The 14,090-nt window shown below is 41.1% G+C and overlaps 13 protein-coding genes across 13 annotated transcripts; 6 read left to right on the top strand and 7 right to left on the bottom strand.

The window, feature by feature from the left end:
- Nucleotides 1-6: 6 nt before the first annotated feature.
- Nucleotides 7-522, bottom strand: NEMIN01_1244 (U3 small nucleolar RNA-associated protein 23; the record flags this gene model as incomplete). The annotated part of the gene is made up of 1 exon (XM_051477186.1): nucleotides 7-522. The coding sequence occupies one exon, from the start codon at nucleotides 520-522 to the stop codon at nucleotides 7-9; it is 516 nt and encodes a 171-aa protein (XP_051333146.1).
- Nucleotides 523-922: 400 nt separating this feature from the next.
- On the bottom strand, nucleotides 923-1,195 carry NEMIN01_1198 (uncharacterized protein; the record flags this gene model as incomplete). Its single annotated transcript, XM_051477140.1, has 1 exon — nucleotides 923-1,195. One exon carries the CDS (start codon nucleotides 1,193-1,195, stop codon nucleotides 923-925), a length of 273 nt encoding a protein of 90 aa, XP_051333100.1.
- A 161-nt stretch (nucleotides 1,196-1,356) lies between these two features.
- On the top strand, nucleotides 1,357-1,737 carry NEMIN01_1243 (dynein light chain LC8-type; the record flags this gene model as incomplete). Its single annotated transcript, XM_051477185.1, has 1 exon — nucleotides 1,357-1,737. One exon carries the CDS (start codon nucleotides 1,357-1,359, stop codon nucleotides 1,735-1,737), a length of 381 nt encoding a protein of 126 aa, XP_051333145.1.
- Nucleotides 1,738-2,161: 424 nt separating this feature from the next.
- NEMIN01_1242 (uncharacterized protein) lies at nucleotides 2,162-4,213 on the top strand (the record flags this gene model as incomplete). The annotated part of the gene is made up of 1 exon (XM_051477184.1): nucleotides 2,162-4,213. The coding sequence occupies one exon, from the start codon at nucleotides 2,162-2,164 to the stop codon at nucleotides 4,211-4,213; it is 2,052 nt and encodes a 683-aa protein (XP_051333144.1).
- Nucleotides 4,214-4,743: 530 nt separating this feature from the next.
- On the bottom strand, nucleotides 4,744-5,649 carry NEMIN01_1241 (serine/threonine-protein phosphatase 2A catalytic subunit; the record flags this gene model as incomplete). Its single annotated transcript, XM_051477183.1, has 1 exon — nucleotides 4,744-5,649. The coding sequence occupies one exon, from the start codon at nucleotides 5,647-5,649 to the stop codon at nucleotides 4,744-4,746; it is 906 nt and encodes a 301-aa protein (XP_051333143.1).
- A 38-nt stretch (nucleotides 5,650-5,687) lies between these two features.
- NEMIN01_1197 (diphthamide biosynthesis protein 3) lies at nucleotides 5,688-5,939 on the top strand (the record flags this gene model as incomplete). The annotated part of the gene is made up of 1 exon (XM_051477139.1): nucleotides 5,688-5,939. The coding sequence occupies one exon, from the start codon at nucleotides 5,688-5,690 to the stop codon at nucleotides 5,937-5,939; it is 252 nt and encodes an 83-aa protein (XP_051333099.1).
- A 380-nt stretch (nucleotides 5,940-6,319) lies between these two features.
- Nucleotides 6,320-6,877, top strand: NEMIN01_1240 (large subunit ribosomal protein L9e; the record flags this gene model as incomplete). Its single annotated transcript, XM_051477182.1, has 1 exon — nucleotides 6,320-6,877. One exon carries the CDS (start codon nucleotides 6,320-6,322, stop codon nucleotides 6,875-6,877), a length of 558 nt encoding a protein of 185 aa, XP_051333142.1.
- Nucleotides 6,878-7,305: 428 nt separating this feature from the next.
- On the bottom strand, nucleotides 7,306-7,887 carry NEMIN01_1239 (template-activating factor I; the record flags this gene model as incomplete). The annotated part of the gene is made up of 1 exon (XM_051477181.1): nucleotides 7,306-7,887. One exon carries the CDS (start codon nucleotides 7,885-7,887, stop codon nucleotides 7,306-7,308), a length of 582 nt encoding a protein of 193 aa, XP_051333141.1.
- A 22-nt stretch (nucleotides 7,888-7,909) lies between these two features.
- NEMIN01_1238 (uncharacterized protein) lies at nucleotides 7,910-8,425 on the top strand (the record flags this gene model as incomplete). Its single annotated transcript, XM_051477180.1, has 1 exon — nucleotides 7,910-8,425. One exon carries the CDS (start codon nucleotides 7,910-7,912, stop codon nucleotides 8,423-8,425), a length of 516 nt encoding a protein of 171 aa, XP_051333140.1.
- A 343-nt stretch (nucleotides 8,426-8,768) lies between these two features.
- NEMIN01_1237 (uncharacterized protein) lies at nucleotides 8,769-9,242 on the bottom strand (the record flags this gene model as incomplete). Its single annotated transcript, XM_051477179.1, has 1 exon — nucleotides 8,769-9,242. The coding sequence occupies one exon, from the start codon at nucleotides 9,240-9,242 to the stop codon at nucleotides 8,769-8,771; it is 474 nt and encodes a 157-aa protein (XP_051333139.1).
- A 13-nt stretch (nucleotides 9,243-9,255) lies between these two features.
- On the top strand, nucleotides 9,256-9,930 carry NEMIN01_1236 (uncharacterized protein; the record flags this gene model as incomplete). Its single annotated transcript, XM_051477178.1, has 1 exon — nucleotides 9,256-9,930. One exon carries the CDS (start codon nucleotides 9,256-9,258, stop codon nucleotides 9,928-9,930), a length of 675 nt encoding a protein of 224 aa, XP_051333138.1.
- A 769-nt stretch (nucleotides 9,931-10,699) lies between these two features.
- NEMIN01_1235 (uncharacterized protein) lies at nucleotides 10,700-11,821 on the bottom strand (the record flags this gene model as incomplete). Its single annotated transcript, XM_051477177.1, has 1 exon — nucleotides 10,700-11,821. One exon carries the CDS (start codon nucleotides 11,819-11,821, stop codon nucleotides 10,700-10,702), a length of 1,122 nt encoding a protein of 373 aa, XP_051333137.1.
- Nucleotides 11,822-11,875: 54 nt separating this feature from the next.
- NEMIN01_1234 (uncharacterized protein) lies at nucleotides 11,876-13,471 on the bottom strand (the record flags this gene model as incomplete). Its single annotated transcript, XM_051477176.1, has 1 exon — nucleotides 11,876-13,471. The coding sequence occupies one exon, from the start codon at nucleotides 13,469-13,471 to the stop codon at nucleotides 11,876-11,878; it is 1,596 nt and encodes a 531-aa protein (XP_051333136.1).
- Nucleotides 13,472-14,090: the final 619 nt, after the last annotated feature.

Raw genomic sequence — 14,090 nt, 5'->3', positions numbered from 1 at the left:
TTGCTTCTACTCATTAAATAATTCATCGAGTCTTTTTCTTTCTTTGTCCGACAGCCCAGTAGACTCTGTTTTTTTTTCTATTTCCTTTGCAGAGATGTCTCCTATCTCGAGACACAGCACGCCCGAGCGCATGAATATGATTGGTATCTTCAGCTCTTCCTTGATTTGTTTGTGCTTTGGCGATATTCCCAGGAAGTAGTGGTGGGGATTGTTTTCTCCGACCATTTCGGTAAGACACTCGCGTGTTCTAAACTCGTCTTTGTGTGTGCACTTCTTAAGAGCAACGTATCCAATGAGCTTTTTGTCCTTAACAAGCTCTGTGTATCTTTTGTACTCGCAGAGGGTTGTGCATATTCGAATCTTTCCATTCAGCAGCTTCTCAAGCACATCCAGGCTCATTTGCGAGTTGTTATACGTGGACAGAAAGTTATGGTCCGCTAGGATGTTGAAGGGCGCCCTGTACCCGACTTTCTCCAGGCTTTTTACCAATTTTCTAATTTGTTTTAACCGTGCTGTTTTCATTGCAAAATTTGCAAAATGTCTTCTGTTATGCACTTGTGAAAAAATAGCCAAATATTCAGCACCGCAGAAAGTATTCTTTTTAGAGCAGGTTTAGCACATATCTGTCTACTATGCTAATTATATACATAAGTACACTGTCTCAATCTAGTGATGATAAAAACAGGTTGTCAGTTATACGTATCGAATTTTCTTAAAGACTTTGGTTACTATCAGAAAAAGCTACAAAGTCTGATTGCACTAAATACTAGCTGTGCAACAACAAAAGAAATATTCTCGGGCTATATTGCACAAATCAATGATAAGCTAAGATTGTTTATTGCAGTTATATCAACCATTTATCTGAAGCAGATAGAAAAGGCTATGCGCATAGCTCTACCAAGTGCTATGAATATTCTATCGCTCACTTCAAACTCGTGTATATGTGCGATGTGAACATGTTTAGCCCTTTAAGCACCTGTTTTATAATGCTAACGAGCAGGAGCAGAAAGACTGAATTGACAATGAAAGCCTCCCACCCGTCCAGCACCGATATGCCTATTTCCACAGAGTACCTGTAGTACCACAGCAGCGCCCATTGTCTAAGATATCTAAGCATGAGACTGGGAATGCTCAGCTTTTCAATAGGAACTGATTCTTTTTTCTTCATGCTTTGGAGATCCGTGCTTCTTTTCATCTATTTTCCAGCCGTGTTTCACCCAACGCAGCTCTATGGCCGGTGCAAGATTGTAACTAGTCTATTTTCAAACGAATTTTAAAGTGTGTTTCGAGTCATATAGACACGCCGAAGCGAAGTGCACTTATACAGAAGGCCGTGAAACTAATTGAAACAAAAGAATGAAAAGCGAGGAAAAGAGCAAAGAGAAGAGCAAAGAAGAAAAGAAAAACATGCCTGAGAAAAAAGAAGAAGATCTTTTTGCCGAGAAAAAAATAACAGTAAACAAGAAAGAGATCCCGGAGAACATACAGGCAGAGGTTGCAGACATGTGCCTGAACGCAGAAGATATCAAGAACCCAGAGAAGTATGCAGACATAGCCACAAAGCTGAAAAAAAAGCTGGATAAGAAGTTCGGCGATGGGTGGAACGTAATAATCGGGGACAACTTTTCAGGGTCGTGCTCTGTGGCCAAGAACAACTTCCTGGAAATAAGCATAGCAAACGTGCGTGTTCTTGTGTTTAAGTCCAGTGCCCATGTCTCTTCAGAGAGTGGTAAATAGAATAAATAGATAGACTGTTTCTGTGTTTGTAGCTACTTATCTCTAAATAGTGCACAAATCTTTTATGCGAGTGGGCAGTAGATAGAAGCACAAGTCATTTCTGGTCTCTACAGACAGATCCAAAAATAAGCTGTTCTGTGAATCTTATATTACTTGCTACTATTTTTAGCACACTAATATTTTTATACTAGCTGAAAACAAAAAGATAAACATCGATTGCATTGAGAGTGCTATAAAGAAAAGAGCAGTGTTCTACCTTCAACAGAAGTATCTGCAGGCTGCTATGCACAGACTAGGCACAAAGATGCCTGAAACAAAGATTTCTGTGTGTTTTCTGCGGGTTTATCTTATCAAAAGATCACTAATCAGCTCAATTTTCTTCTAGAAAATTTGCTTTATTTTAATTTTAATTTTTTTTATTCTCATGAATAAGTTGATCAAGAAAGTGATCATTAGCGTAGGAGCTATTGGACTAGTGCAGCTGGCTCATGGAAGATCTGTGCCATTCAACCCAAATAAGCTGAATCTGCTGCAGAACAGCAACTGGATGGTGATGCCCGCAAACACTCTGTTTATTTATAAAGGAGAAGAGAACAAAACTGTTGAAGCTCCGGTGGTTGAGGAAAGACTAGCGCTCGAAGCGCCCGGAAAAGAAGATCTGAAGTACGGGCCCAATGTCAAGTCGCTAAGAGCAAGACTACTAAATCTCTTTAAAAAATCTGAACCCGTGGAAGAGGAAAAAAAAATAGAGCTTGTGGAGCTCGTAGAAACAGAGAACGAGATAGAGCAGGAAAGAGTGGTGGAGCAGGAGTTTGTCCAGGGCTCTGAATACGAGGCAGAAGTAGAGCAGAGCTCGCACGCTGTCGTCATAAGCGCAGAAAAAACAGATATCAACAACAACTCTGTAGTAGAAAATCAGGTACTAGAGGTAGTGAACACAGAGACAGAGGAAAAAGTGGCCTGCACGTCTCTGGTACTGCACAGCAAAGCAGTAGTAGAAGAGGGCGCCTTCGAGAACGTTGCAGCACCTGCAAAAGTTGCAGATGTCGTTGAGATTGACGAGGTGCCTGTAGTAGAGCCAGAGATCGTAGTAGCAGAAGAGAAAAAGGAGATCGCCGTTGTAGCACCACAGCCTGAAGAAGAGCTGTACTATTTCTGGGTTGACACTCTGATTGATGGAACAACAGTCACGAGACTAATAACCAGAGACGAGTGTATCCGCCTGAACAAGGAGGCCAGAGCAGTAATGCTGGAAACTGAAGAAGCCAACAAGTTCCTGTACAACATCTCAAACAACATTGAGAAGGCAAAAGACAGCGCAAAGCTGCTTACTTTGTCATCGATACTGTACAAGGTTGCATCTGTGATAATGAACTCCTGGGACAAGCCATTCAGCGCTCTAAGAGTCTACGGCATCTCAGTCTTTTCGCTCTTCATGCCCATCATAGCACTGATCGATCTGCTCGACAAGAGACACCACAGACAAAAGGGAATTATGCTGAGCATATACGCTATTCTGGCTGTGTACCAGATAAAATCCATCATTGTGGTGGGAAACAACGCAACATTCACCAACACAATCATAATGAACATGGCAGCAATTTCTGCTCTGTGCAGCATTGTCTACCTCTTCGCCATTGAGTACGCAGCAAGAACAAAACACAACGAGCAGTTCCCAGGACAGAGAAGAAAGAACACTGCAAGAGCAGCATCGTTCATATCCCTCGTGTGCATTGGCCTGCTAGCAGCTCTGGCATACATCCATCCCTTCAGCGTAGAAAAACCAAACCTCATCTCGCAATCTCTGTTCATACGCACCCCCCAGAACATCTACAACATCATACACGCATCCATTGCTGTTTTGTCATACTGTGCTTCGATCATGATCCTTAACATGAGACCCACAGTTGACATAATGAACAAGACAGAAAAAATAAGAGTGGGTTTAAGAATTGGACAGATTCTCGTGGCAATGGTGCTCGGCATGATGCTCACACAGACTATCCAGCCAGAGTACTCTGTCATGAGCACACAGCTGATACAGCTGGCTCTGATTGTTACAGGACTGAGCATTCTGTTCGGAAACGGGGCAAGATACCTCCCAGAAGACTCGGTGGTTAAGAGACACAGAAATACCATCTCCATGGTTATTTTTGCAATTTCCGCCAAGATACTTCTCTCTCTGGCTGTCTATCTGATCATCAAGAAGCTCGGCATGGAGAAGGAGGCTCTTGCATTCGTTATGAAGGGACAGAGCAAACTATCTCAGATGTATTTGGCTCTCAATCAGACAGCCGCTGGGAAGTTCTTCTTCTCGGTAATAGCGTACATCAAAGCCATGCTCATCAGCGGAGCAGAGAAACTCAGTGAGCTCAAGTGCCAGATGGAAGAAGGATTCAACAAGTCACTCCACTGCATTGCGGGTGCTGCAAATGGGCTGAAACAGCACGTTGCAGGAACAAAAGCAAATGTTTAGCTAGATAAAAATAAATAGTTATTATTGCCTGCGGGTTTAAATTGAATAGATTATCGCGTGGGCTTTTAAGTAGGTTCACTCATTAGGGCAATGCTGCACTGCAGAGCTGTTCTTTATTTATTTTTATTGACTGATGGGCTTATTTTGCGCAGATCTTCACTGTATAAACCTCATTTACCGCCAATCAGCATGTAAAACTCAAAAAAGAGCAGGAATAGCTGTATTTGCACACTACTGCACGGTCTGATGATCTCTAATAAAAATGTATGATTGAAAACTGCCAGTATATCCTAAAAATAACGGCATTTACAACGTAAAATAGCTCAAGAAGCCCAGATCCAGGAGATAGCGCACAGTTGGCAATGGATAAAATGTGTCAAACTAGTTGGGTATTTATTTGCAATAAAGCTGGGTCAATCTGCAACTCTTACAGATCTTCCATTAACTCGTATTATTCCTATGCATCTATGTAGCTGTATACTATAAATAGGGCTTATCGTATGACAGATGCCCGCAGGGTACAAAAGTTATTATATAAAGTAATTTGGCACTTGCAGAGCGCTCTTATCCTGTATTTGCTCGGGCGATGACTCAAACTGCGTAAACTGGTACGCCCCGTGCTCATCCATTTCCATCAGTGATGCTAAGTTGCCGCATCTGTAGCAGTAGTTCGGAGCAGAAAAGACGGTAACCACGCCCTTGTGGTGGTTCCAGTTGTGGCCGTTCATCACCAGCTGATGTGCTCTGCAAATCATTTTTAGTCCGTTCTTTTTGGTGAACTGCTCGGTGATGTCCTCTCCAAAGGTGTAGCCTGCTCCTCTGGGCGATGCTCCCCAGCCCTTTCTTTCTTCGGGGTCGCTCCACAGCAGATCGCACATGCCTCCCTCATGTGGCACCTCCTGCACTCTATCTAGTTTTCTGATGTCATCCAAACTCTCCACCGCAGGACTTAGTCCTCCGTGTAGACAAAATACGTCATCGTTGACAATCGCAGCGAGCGGCAGATAATCAAAAAGATCTGTGAAGTATTTCCAAACGTTTGACGAGCCGTACTTCCTAAAACACTCGTCGTAGAAGCCGTACACCTGTGTGATCTGTCTGCTTTCGTGGTTTCCTCTGAGCATTCCCACAGACTCTGGGTGCTTGATCTTCAGGCACAGAAGAAGACTGAGAGTTTCCACGGAGTGGTATCCTCTGTCGACGTAGTCACCCATGAACAAATAGGGAGTCTCTGGAGGGAATCCGCCTACTTTAAACAGCTCAAGAAGATCAAAGAATTGCCCGTGGACATCACCGCATATGGTTATTGGGGCCTTCAAGGAAATAAGAGTGCTCTCCCTCTGGAATATTTCTATTGCCATTCTGCACAGCTCTTTAACATCAGTCTCTGCCAATGGCTCACACGCCAGAAGCTGCTCCAGCCACTTATCCACCATAAAACTATAAAATAAAAATATTTCAGATAATAACCAATATGTCGAGCGCACTCAGCGAAAACTACGACGAAGTAGACATTGACGTAATGGAGTACGACGCAGCAACAGGAGTATTTACATACCCGTGCCCCTGCGGAGACAGGTTTGAAATAAGTTTAGAAGAGCTGTGCAATGGGGAAGAAATAGCTTACTGTCCTTCGTGCTCATTGGTGGTAAAAGTCAACTATTTGCCAAATGATCTGGAAAAGATACCCATGGCAGCCCAGAAGAAAGCAGTTAAGCTGAACTAAGCAGCACACAAAATACACACACTCTTTACACAGTGTATTGGCAGCGTATAATCACATTTATTCACTTTATGCGGTATAATTTGGTAGATTAGCAGATTATCCTCGGACTATTACCGGGCTGTACCTTTGCCTCTGGGCTATAGTTCTCATATAAATACATAGACATCATTCATCTACTTCTTGGATTGTTCTTGGGCTATTCTTGCACACTCTTATCTTGTAGCTGAGAGAGTGTTCTTATTCTGCAGTCTATCTGTTTCTTCTTTTCTCTTCTCTGGCTGGTGTGTTTTATTTGCTTTCTTTGGTTATGCGTTGGTTTACTATTTTCATCGGATGTTCTTCCAATGGCATTATAATATTTTTTTTATTTTAGTCCCTGCATGAGAATACTTCTAACAGAAGAAAAAGTAAATATTCCAGAAGGATGCGTAGTTACAGAGAAGAACAAAATCATAACAGTCACCGGAGCCAAGGGAACTGAGTCGCTAGACATTTCTCACATGCTGCTGACCATTGATATTGAGGAATCAGTGCTATACGTAAGACTGTGGTCAGCCAGAAGAAAGGAGACTCCCATTGTGAGAACTTGTGCCAGCTTGATCAACAACTTGATCATTGGATGTACACAGGGATTCTCTTACAAGATGAAGGCCATCTACAAGCACTTCCCTATCACCATTCTGGTAGAGGAGGCAGGAAAGAAAGTGATCATAAAGAACTTTTTGGGAAGCAAGTGCGATAGAGTAATAAAGATGAGAGGCAGCGCAGTTGCCAGACTCAGCTCGGAAAAGGACTACTTCCACGTTGAAGGGCCCAACATCCAGTCAGTCTCGCAGTCCGCAGCAAACATTTCTCAGAAGTGCATTCCAAAGAACAAAGACTTGAGAGTCTTCCTAGACGGAACATTTGTCGTTTCAAAGGGAACTATTGACCAGTAAGAGGTAGCAACGCAATAAAAGAATATAATCAAAATATTAAAACTATTCCCATCAATTGTCTTCTTATATATGCTGTGTGTCTTTCGATTTTTTGTATTTACGTTTTACTAGCTCATCATCTCTTAGTAGAACATTTCTATCTCTGCAGCTCTACTCTTTCGATATTCTTCTAGTGTTATCTCTCAATAATCGCTTGTTTCTGTAGTAGATTGCTGTTTTTTATCTATGAACAATCTGGTCATTTGAACTTTCTCACTTACATTATTTTGCACATCAAAATATTACAGATAAAAAGTGTATAAATAGCAGTACAGTTACAGATTGGCTGGTATTTCTTGTAATCTGATGGTTTTTATGAAGTATTGGATAGATAACAGATGAGCGGCTTATAACTGGCAAGTGAAGTGTATTCAATAAAGTGTATATTTTTATTTCTTCTCTTCGGATTCTTCTCCATCTAAACGAACATAGTAGTACACAGCATTGAAGTAAATATCGCTGAGAATCTGGAACATCGACATGTTGCTGTCGTCATCTGTTGCATCTGAGGAAGAGAAGAACTTCAACAGAGGATTCTCCATCAGCTTCTTGTTCTTCCACTGGATCGATGTGTTTATGCAGTCTGCACTCTCAAAAAGAGAGAACTCTTTCTCTAGGACCGCGTTCTCGAAGTATTCGTTTTCTTTTGCCTTGACGCCTATGTAGTACTTGAAGTCTGGCCTGTACTCCACGGATATGCTCTCTATCCATGAAATGTCCACGCTCGCTTCCTCCTGGCCCTCTCTGTAGTCGAACTCCTGCAGAATCTCCACAAAATCAGAGTATACCAGAACAGACTCCCAGAATCCTTCTATTTCCTTGGCCAAAATGTTTCTCTGGTTCAGAGTTTCCTTCAGGCCGTTGAAGTGCTCGAGCTTCAGAAGGTATTCCTGCTTCAGCGCTTCGATATTCGCCAAGTCTATCTTGGACTGAATTTCCACCAGTTCTTTAAGTGCATCGTTTGGGTTCATAAAAAGTTTTATTTCGAAAGCTATGAAGTATCTTGAGGCAGAGTCTACCACAGACATCATAGGGGACATTCTGGAAATAAAAGAAAGCATTGCAGGGCTGTCTATTCTGCTGGAAACATACTCCCTGAAAATGACAAGGAAGGAAAGGAAGAAAAGCCGATCAGGAAAATACAAAAGCATGTCATCAATGGTCACAGATGCTCTAAATTTGCTATTTTTTGGATATGAAATAAAGGTAACGTTTCGCGATATAAAGATTGTCTCGGAAGAAGAGTGCAGGTCAGATCTTACAAATAAACTGTTTACTATTGGAATCACTAAAAACTACCAGGAGATGAGCGGGTGGGTTGACAGCGTGTTTGGCGTGATTAGAAAGTGTGCGGGAGAGGACGCCAAAATAATCCGAGTGTGCATTAAAACAGGCCCCTTCGAGAAGTGCCACTGGAGTGAGTGCATAGTGGCATACGGGAAAGAGCTGAAGAGAGTTTCTCTGTTTGTGGTGCTATACGCAAGCCAGCTAAACTCACCCATCATGTAAAAACTTCAAATTGTCACTATTGCCGTAATCCGCGCAAACTGTAGATAAGTTTCTAAAATAAATTTATTTATACTTTACATCTTACAGGTCTACCTCCAACCACTGCGCACGAAGGGCTAAACTAGGGTAGTAGAGGCTACATTGAACGTAAGAGCACAAGAGCGGTTTATTTTAATTGCTATTTTAATGCACCGAATCAGAGTAATCAGAGTGAATGAGATTGCAAAAGCGTATAGAAATGTAAATAGAATTGCTGCTGGTTTTCTTGAATATATTTTTATTTTATCTCTTGTCGTTTTGTCTATTCTTATTCCCTAGCTGATCTCTTAAATATATTTTGTTTTTACTTTAGCTTTCTAACGATATTTGGGTTCTCTTTTTTTACTTTGCGGGCAAGCTCATGGGCATCCTCGTACTTTCTTTTGTTTTTTATTCTCGCATTTCTCTTCTCTGGGTTTACTCTTGTCTTTTTGTCTGTAACTGACTTGTTCTTTTGCATGTGGTAGTCAATTGGCCTTCTGTTTTCTGTGTTGGGAAGTAGGAGGTCCTCTGTCTCTTTTATGATGTTGGAGCCTGCCACTTCTTCAGACTTCTTTGCCTTGTCCACCAAATCGATGTACACGCTTAGCGTTATAAGCGTTTTTTTTATTGGGTGGTTCTCTTCTAGCTGGTTGTACAGTATTAGATTGAGAATGTAGCATCTTAAGAGAGACTCCTTGAGAGATGCTTCTTCCGGCGTCAGCTGGCTGAGGGCGTTCTTCACTTCTTCTACATTTTTAAATTTCAGCTCTTTGTATTTTTGCGTGTCTGCTGCCATAAAAATTTTAATTATGGAATGCCATGGTAATAAGCTTATTTTTCTAAAAATACCAAAGAGTGTTACAGGAGAGGTGGAGATACGAGAGTTCAGCAACAAAAGCGCAGCAGGCTCTGTCTTGCTCACACAGGACAAAACATACAGGCTGGTGTGCCGCGAGAACAGCAACACCTTTTTAATGAAAAGCGAGGACGCGCTGTCTAAGATAAACATGTGTCTGGAGTGCAGAGAGCTCAAGTACGGAGAGAAAGAGATAGTGGACATTCTGCCTGAAGTGAGTTTGGTAACTGTGAAAAACGCAAATTTGTATATTCCCAAGGAGAGAGTGATGTCTCTGTATCCGATGACAGACGCAGAGTACAGTGCTATTCTGCACAAAAACCGATCAGTGTGGAGAGATGTCTCGGGAGCCCTGTACTTTGCCAAAGTGGAAACTAAGTCGGTTATAGAGGTTCTTCTTTTGGCAAGGAGTCTGGCAATCAGCAAAGAAACAAAGGATGGAGAAGAAATAAAAAAGGCATTTGTTGAGATACTGCCAGAAATACTCTTCCAGATAGTAGAGTTCTACATAGAAGACGGGTCTATAGACGATGCAAGGGTCAAACAAGATCTTATAGGCCTTTTTAAGCAGGTATCCGCAACAGAAGCTGAGTTTAACAGAAGTATAGCTATCAACGGGCTAGTGTAGTATATCCATGTCTATTATTGTCAATGGACAGCAGTCTAAAACAGTAAAACCGTTATTTTTCTATAAACTATGACTACTATTCTATAAATTAAATTGAAGTATGTTTATCTTTGCGCTGAGAAGATTGCACTAGATTATATTGGCAGTGTGTTCTTGTCTTGTGAACATTATTTGCATCTGTGCAGATGAGTGTTTGTTTATTAGTAGATTGCTGTTTGCATAAAAGGGCAAAAACAACTCATTCATCTATTCATTTAAAGTGTTAGTATAATGCTGTGTTTTTCAAAAAAATAAATAAATAGTACACCTTTTTATTTTAAAATATTTACTTAAGACTTGCATATAAAAGAAAAAGAAAGACTTAACAATGAAGGAATCATTGCAAAGAAGTGAATGTTTTAATCAGCTGACTATGTAGGATGTACCAGCATTATATACTTAGAACCATTAGATAGATATAACGAAATTGATCAGAGAGTAAATTGGATCTTCTAGCATTGTATTTTTACAAGTATGCCTATTAATGTACACATCCTATGTCTGTTCTCTAGTAGAGAGGCTCTTTTCTATTGATTGATAATATAGATCAAATTGCTATAGCTGTTTTGTGATAATACTGTACAGTGCATATAAGAGTTTATTTACTGAGTGCTTCTCTAAAATATTTTAGAGAAAATTGCTTGTCTGCCAGCCAATGCAAAATTAACACTGAATTCAGATGGATAAGCATTCTAGTAAAACATTCTTCGATTAGATTATTATAGCTATCTCATTGTTCATCCTTCTTCTCCTTCTCAAACACCATGTCTAGTACTGAGTTCAGCTGTTCCTTTGGATTATCCTCCAAGAAAATATCACCTGCAAGGAAGAACATTCTGCAGTGCGGACTGAATGTTTCAAAGTTAATTTCGATTGAGTCTTTTTTGAGCTTTGAGATGTTCTTGATAAACAAAACATCCAGGTTGTATATAGTTGTCTTATTCAAAGCGTCACCTTCATACAGCGGTTTCTTGTTCAGAACAATGTTGGTCAACTGGGCCTCGTCCTCTATCCACAGGAACTTTAGTGCGTTGCTAGCCACCAGAACATGCTCATCGATGATTTTAAAATCGTCCAGATTTGATTTCTTCAGATACAGCATTTCTAGATTCTGCCCGTTAACAAGCTGGATTATTTTTTCAGTGTCTTCTGGGCCTCTGCTATTTTTGATAATCAGCGTTTTCAGATTGGAGAAGCATGTCTCGTGGGATGAAGAGTTAGAGTCCTTCATTTTAAAGGAAAACGTATTAATGGTCAGTCTTTGGAGGTTTGGAAATAGAAGGAGCAGATTGTAGATCGAGTTGACTTTTTTTAGGTCGTTTACTCCATAGATGTCCACCAGCTCAAGAGAAGTAATTTTTTTCAGCTCCTTAGCGGAAAAGACTGACACCTCATTGTCGACTATAAATAGATTCTGAATGTGAAGCGAGGTGATGTTCGGATAGGTTTCGATTAAACCAAGCAGAAAAGCCAGGTCTTGTGTGTATATTCTGTTAACGTCTATGTCTGCGTCTATTTTTTTCCCGTATATTACAACCTTCTGGCAGTTATGCGCTAGCATTTCAGTGATGGCACCGTAGGAGAGGCTTCTTGCAAACTCTTCAATGCACACTCTTATGGTCTGCGGGCTGATTTGGCTGGGAAGCACCACTTTATTCTTAGTGATCTTGGTTCTAAATCTGCACAGCTGCGACGTTTTTTGCAAAAACATGCCGCCTGTAGCATAGGAAAAAGTGTTTTTGGCGGTGCTCCAAAGATTTGGAAGTATCGACATATTTAGCGGCAACGAGACACAAAAAGGAAGAGCGCTCAAAAGTACAGCTATCAGTGAAAAAGCGCGCACAAGTTGCATAATACGAGATAGACTGAAACATTTTATTTATTTCTGATTCACTCATTGGGCATATTATAGAGAAGATAATACGTGCATAAGATATCCTCTGCTGTTGGTGTTGACAGATGCGTCGCAAGAACAGGAGGAGTATTCGCTGTGGATATGGGAAAGCGTGTTGGATAGATTCTCAGTAACAGCAATGCTGTCCTCCCATATGTCTTTGCATATGCTGATAATATGGTCTTTGTTCTTTGTGATCGCTGCTATCTGCAGTATTAGCGTGTACACTTCAACAGACTCTTTTGACCGCCCCCAGAAGAGAGACAGAAAGACGCTCTTGCTGTTTTTCTTCCTCCAGATCCTGTAAATAATAAGGGCATGTCTGGCAAGGCTGGATGTACAGCTTTCATTCTGTGTCTCCGCTAGAACTTCTTCGTGGTCTTTGAATATTTTGTAGATATCTTCAAAAATGATTCCAAGGGCTGCGCTGTTGCTTATCAGCTCCTCTGGGTACTGTTTTATGGTTAAAACAGAAATGCACGAGATGTGGGCGTAGTTTTTAAGACTGGATAAAATTGAAAAAGTATTTTTTACCTTTATCACGTTGCTAACATTTAGCCGAGAGATGACCGTGGCTATTTCAAGGTATTTCTCAACCCACACATTCGTGTTGCAGTTGTTGATGGCGTGTATGATCAAAGAAAGTATTCGGCGGGAGAGCCTAAGCATCCTGAGGGGTGTTATTGGGTCTATTGTGGACTCTTTGTAGATGTCCCATCCCTCTTCGTATTTCCTAAGGCGGATGCACCGGTCGATCATTGCCTCAGAGGCTCCTTCGGTGTTTCTGCTTACATGCCACGTGTGGATGGATACGTTCCAGTGGTGTTCTCTGTATTTGTCAATGTACCAGTTTTTTATGGTGTAGAATAGAACCAAATTCTCTTCCTCAGTGTAGCACGGCATGTCGCTGTCCTCTGCTGCATTCTCCACCAGGTTTCTGTACTGTTTGCCAATGGGGGGTGTTCGCCCGTCAATGTCGACATTTTTCAGTTTCAGGTCGTTTTTGATCTGTGTGAGAATGCGGGGTATCTTTTCTTCTTTCATGCACAGAGCAGCAACGATGGACAGCTTGTATGTGCCTATTGTTTTGGTCTTGCTTTGCTCGTAGACCACAAAGAATCTTTCGTACTCTTTTCTGTTCAGAAGAATCTCCAGTATGTGGTAGTAGTCAGAGGTGGCTATATTGGACTTGTCCATCGCGTACATCGACTCGTAGAGCTTGAAGGTGAGCGACTCAATGTCCTGTTCGCAGAGAAGATCAAACTTTCCCACGTGCACAGGCCTGAAGGTGCGGTCTAGCTGGACAGCCAGTAGGATTATCTTTTCAAAATCGCAAATAATTTTAAAAGATTTGTGGCGATTAAAAGACAGGAGGTTTCTGTGGTTTCGCATGACGCAGAACAGTAGGTTAGAGTATAAAGAAATAGGATGCGTGTACGGAGAGTTCAGGGGGCAGTCCTCTATGGAGCACGACTTAAAACACTGAAAGATGGCTTCAATGACGGTTTTGTTTTCTTTCATATTTAGGGCAGAAGCGCTTTCGCTGATTTTAAGAGGTTGTGCAGCGCAGTCCTCATACGGGCTGCATACTGCAGATTCTGTTCCCATAAGAATTTTTTGCATAAAGATAAAACAATGTAAACATATATATTTGTTACATATTGTTTTGATTTTGAAGGAAGATTAAGTGAGCCGTATGAGAATATTCGTGCCGCTCCAAAAAATGCCAAAATTCCACTAAAAAGAAGAGCACTACAGGACGCCATTGCGCCTTACAAAAGAATGCAGCTCGGAAACACAATGTTTATCTCTCTTTAAATTGCATGTGACACAGCAGCCCAAGAGCTCTACCTTTCTTTCATTTTTTCTGCAGACACTAGGTTATACGAGAGTGGAGCATGCTTTTGCAAAAATAAGTATGCACTAGAGCAGTAGAGACACCAAAAGCTCAAAGTAGAAATGCAAATGTGACGAAAGTAAATATGCCAAAAGAAGCAGATTTATGTGCAAAAATACGTTGTTTGTTCACCAGAGGTGCTATAGCCAAGGACATTAAAATCATGCAATAAATACAATCATCTGATTTCTTACTCACTCATTTACAAACATTATTTCGTCTGTTGTATTGTGCTCTAATATCCTAGCTAATTCTTAGCTTCAGATGAAAAGGAGTAGAAGCGTACAGAAAAGAAAAGTATGCTTTACAGATGCTAGATCTAGCCTTGGC

This window comes from Nematocida minor (assembly GCF_024244105.1).
Source record: "Nematocida minor strain JUm1510 chromosome Unknown 7861, whole genome shotgun sequence".
In the NCBI taxonomy this organism is placed as follows: Eukaryota; Fungi; Microsporidia; genus Nematocida; species Nematocida minor.
Note: the sequence above shows the minus strand (reverse complement) of the source record. Positions and strands in the feature narration are given on the sequence as shown.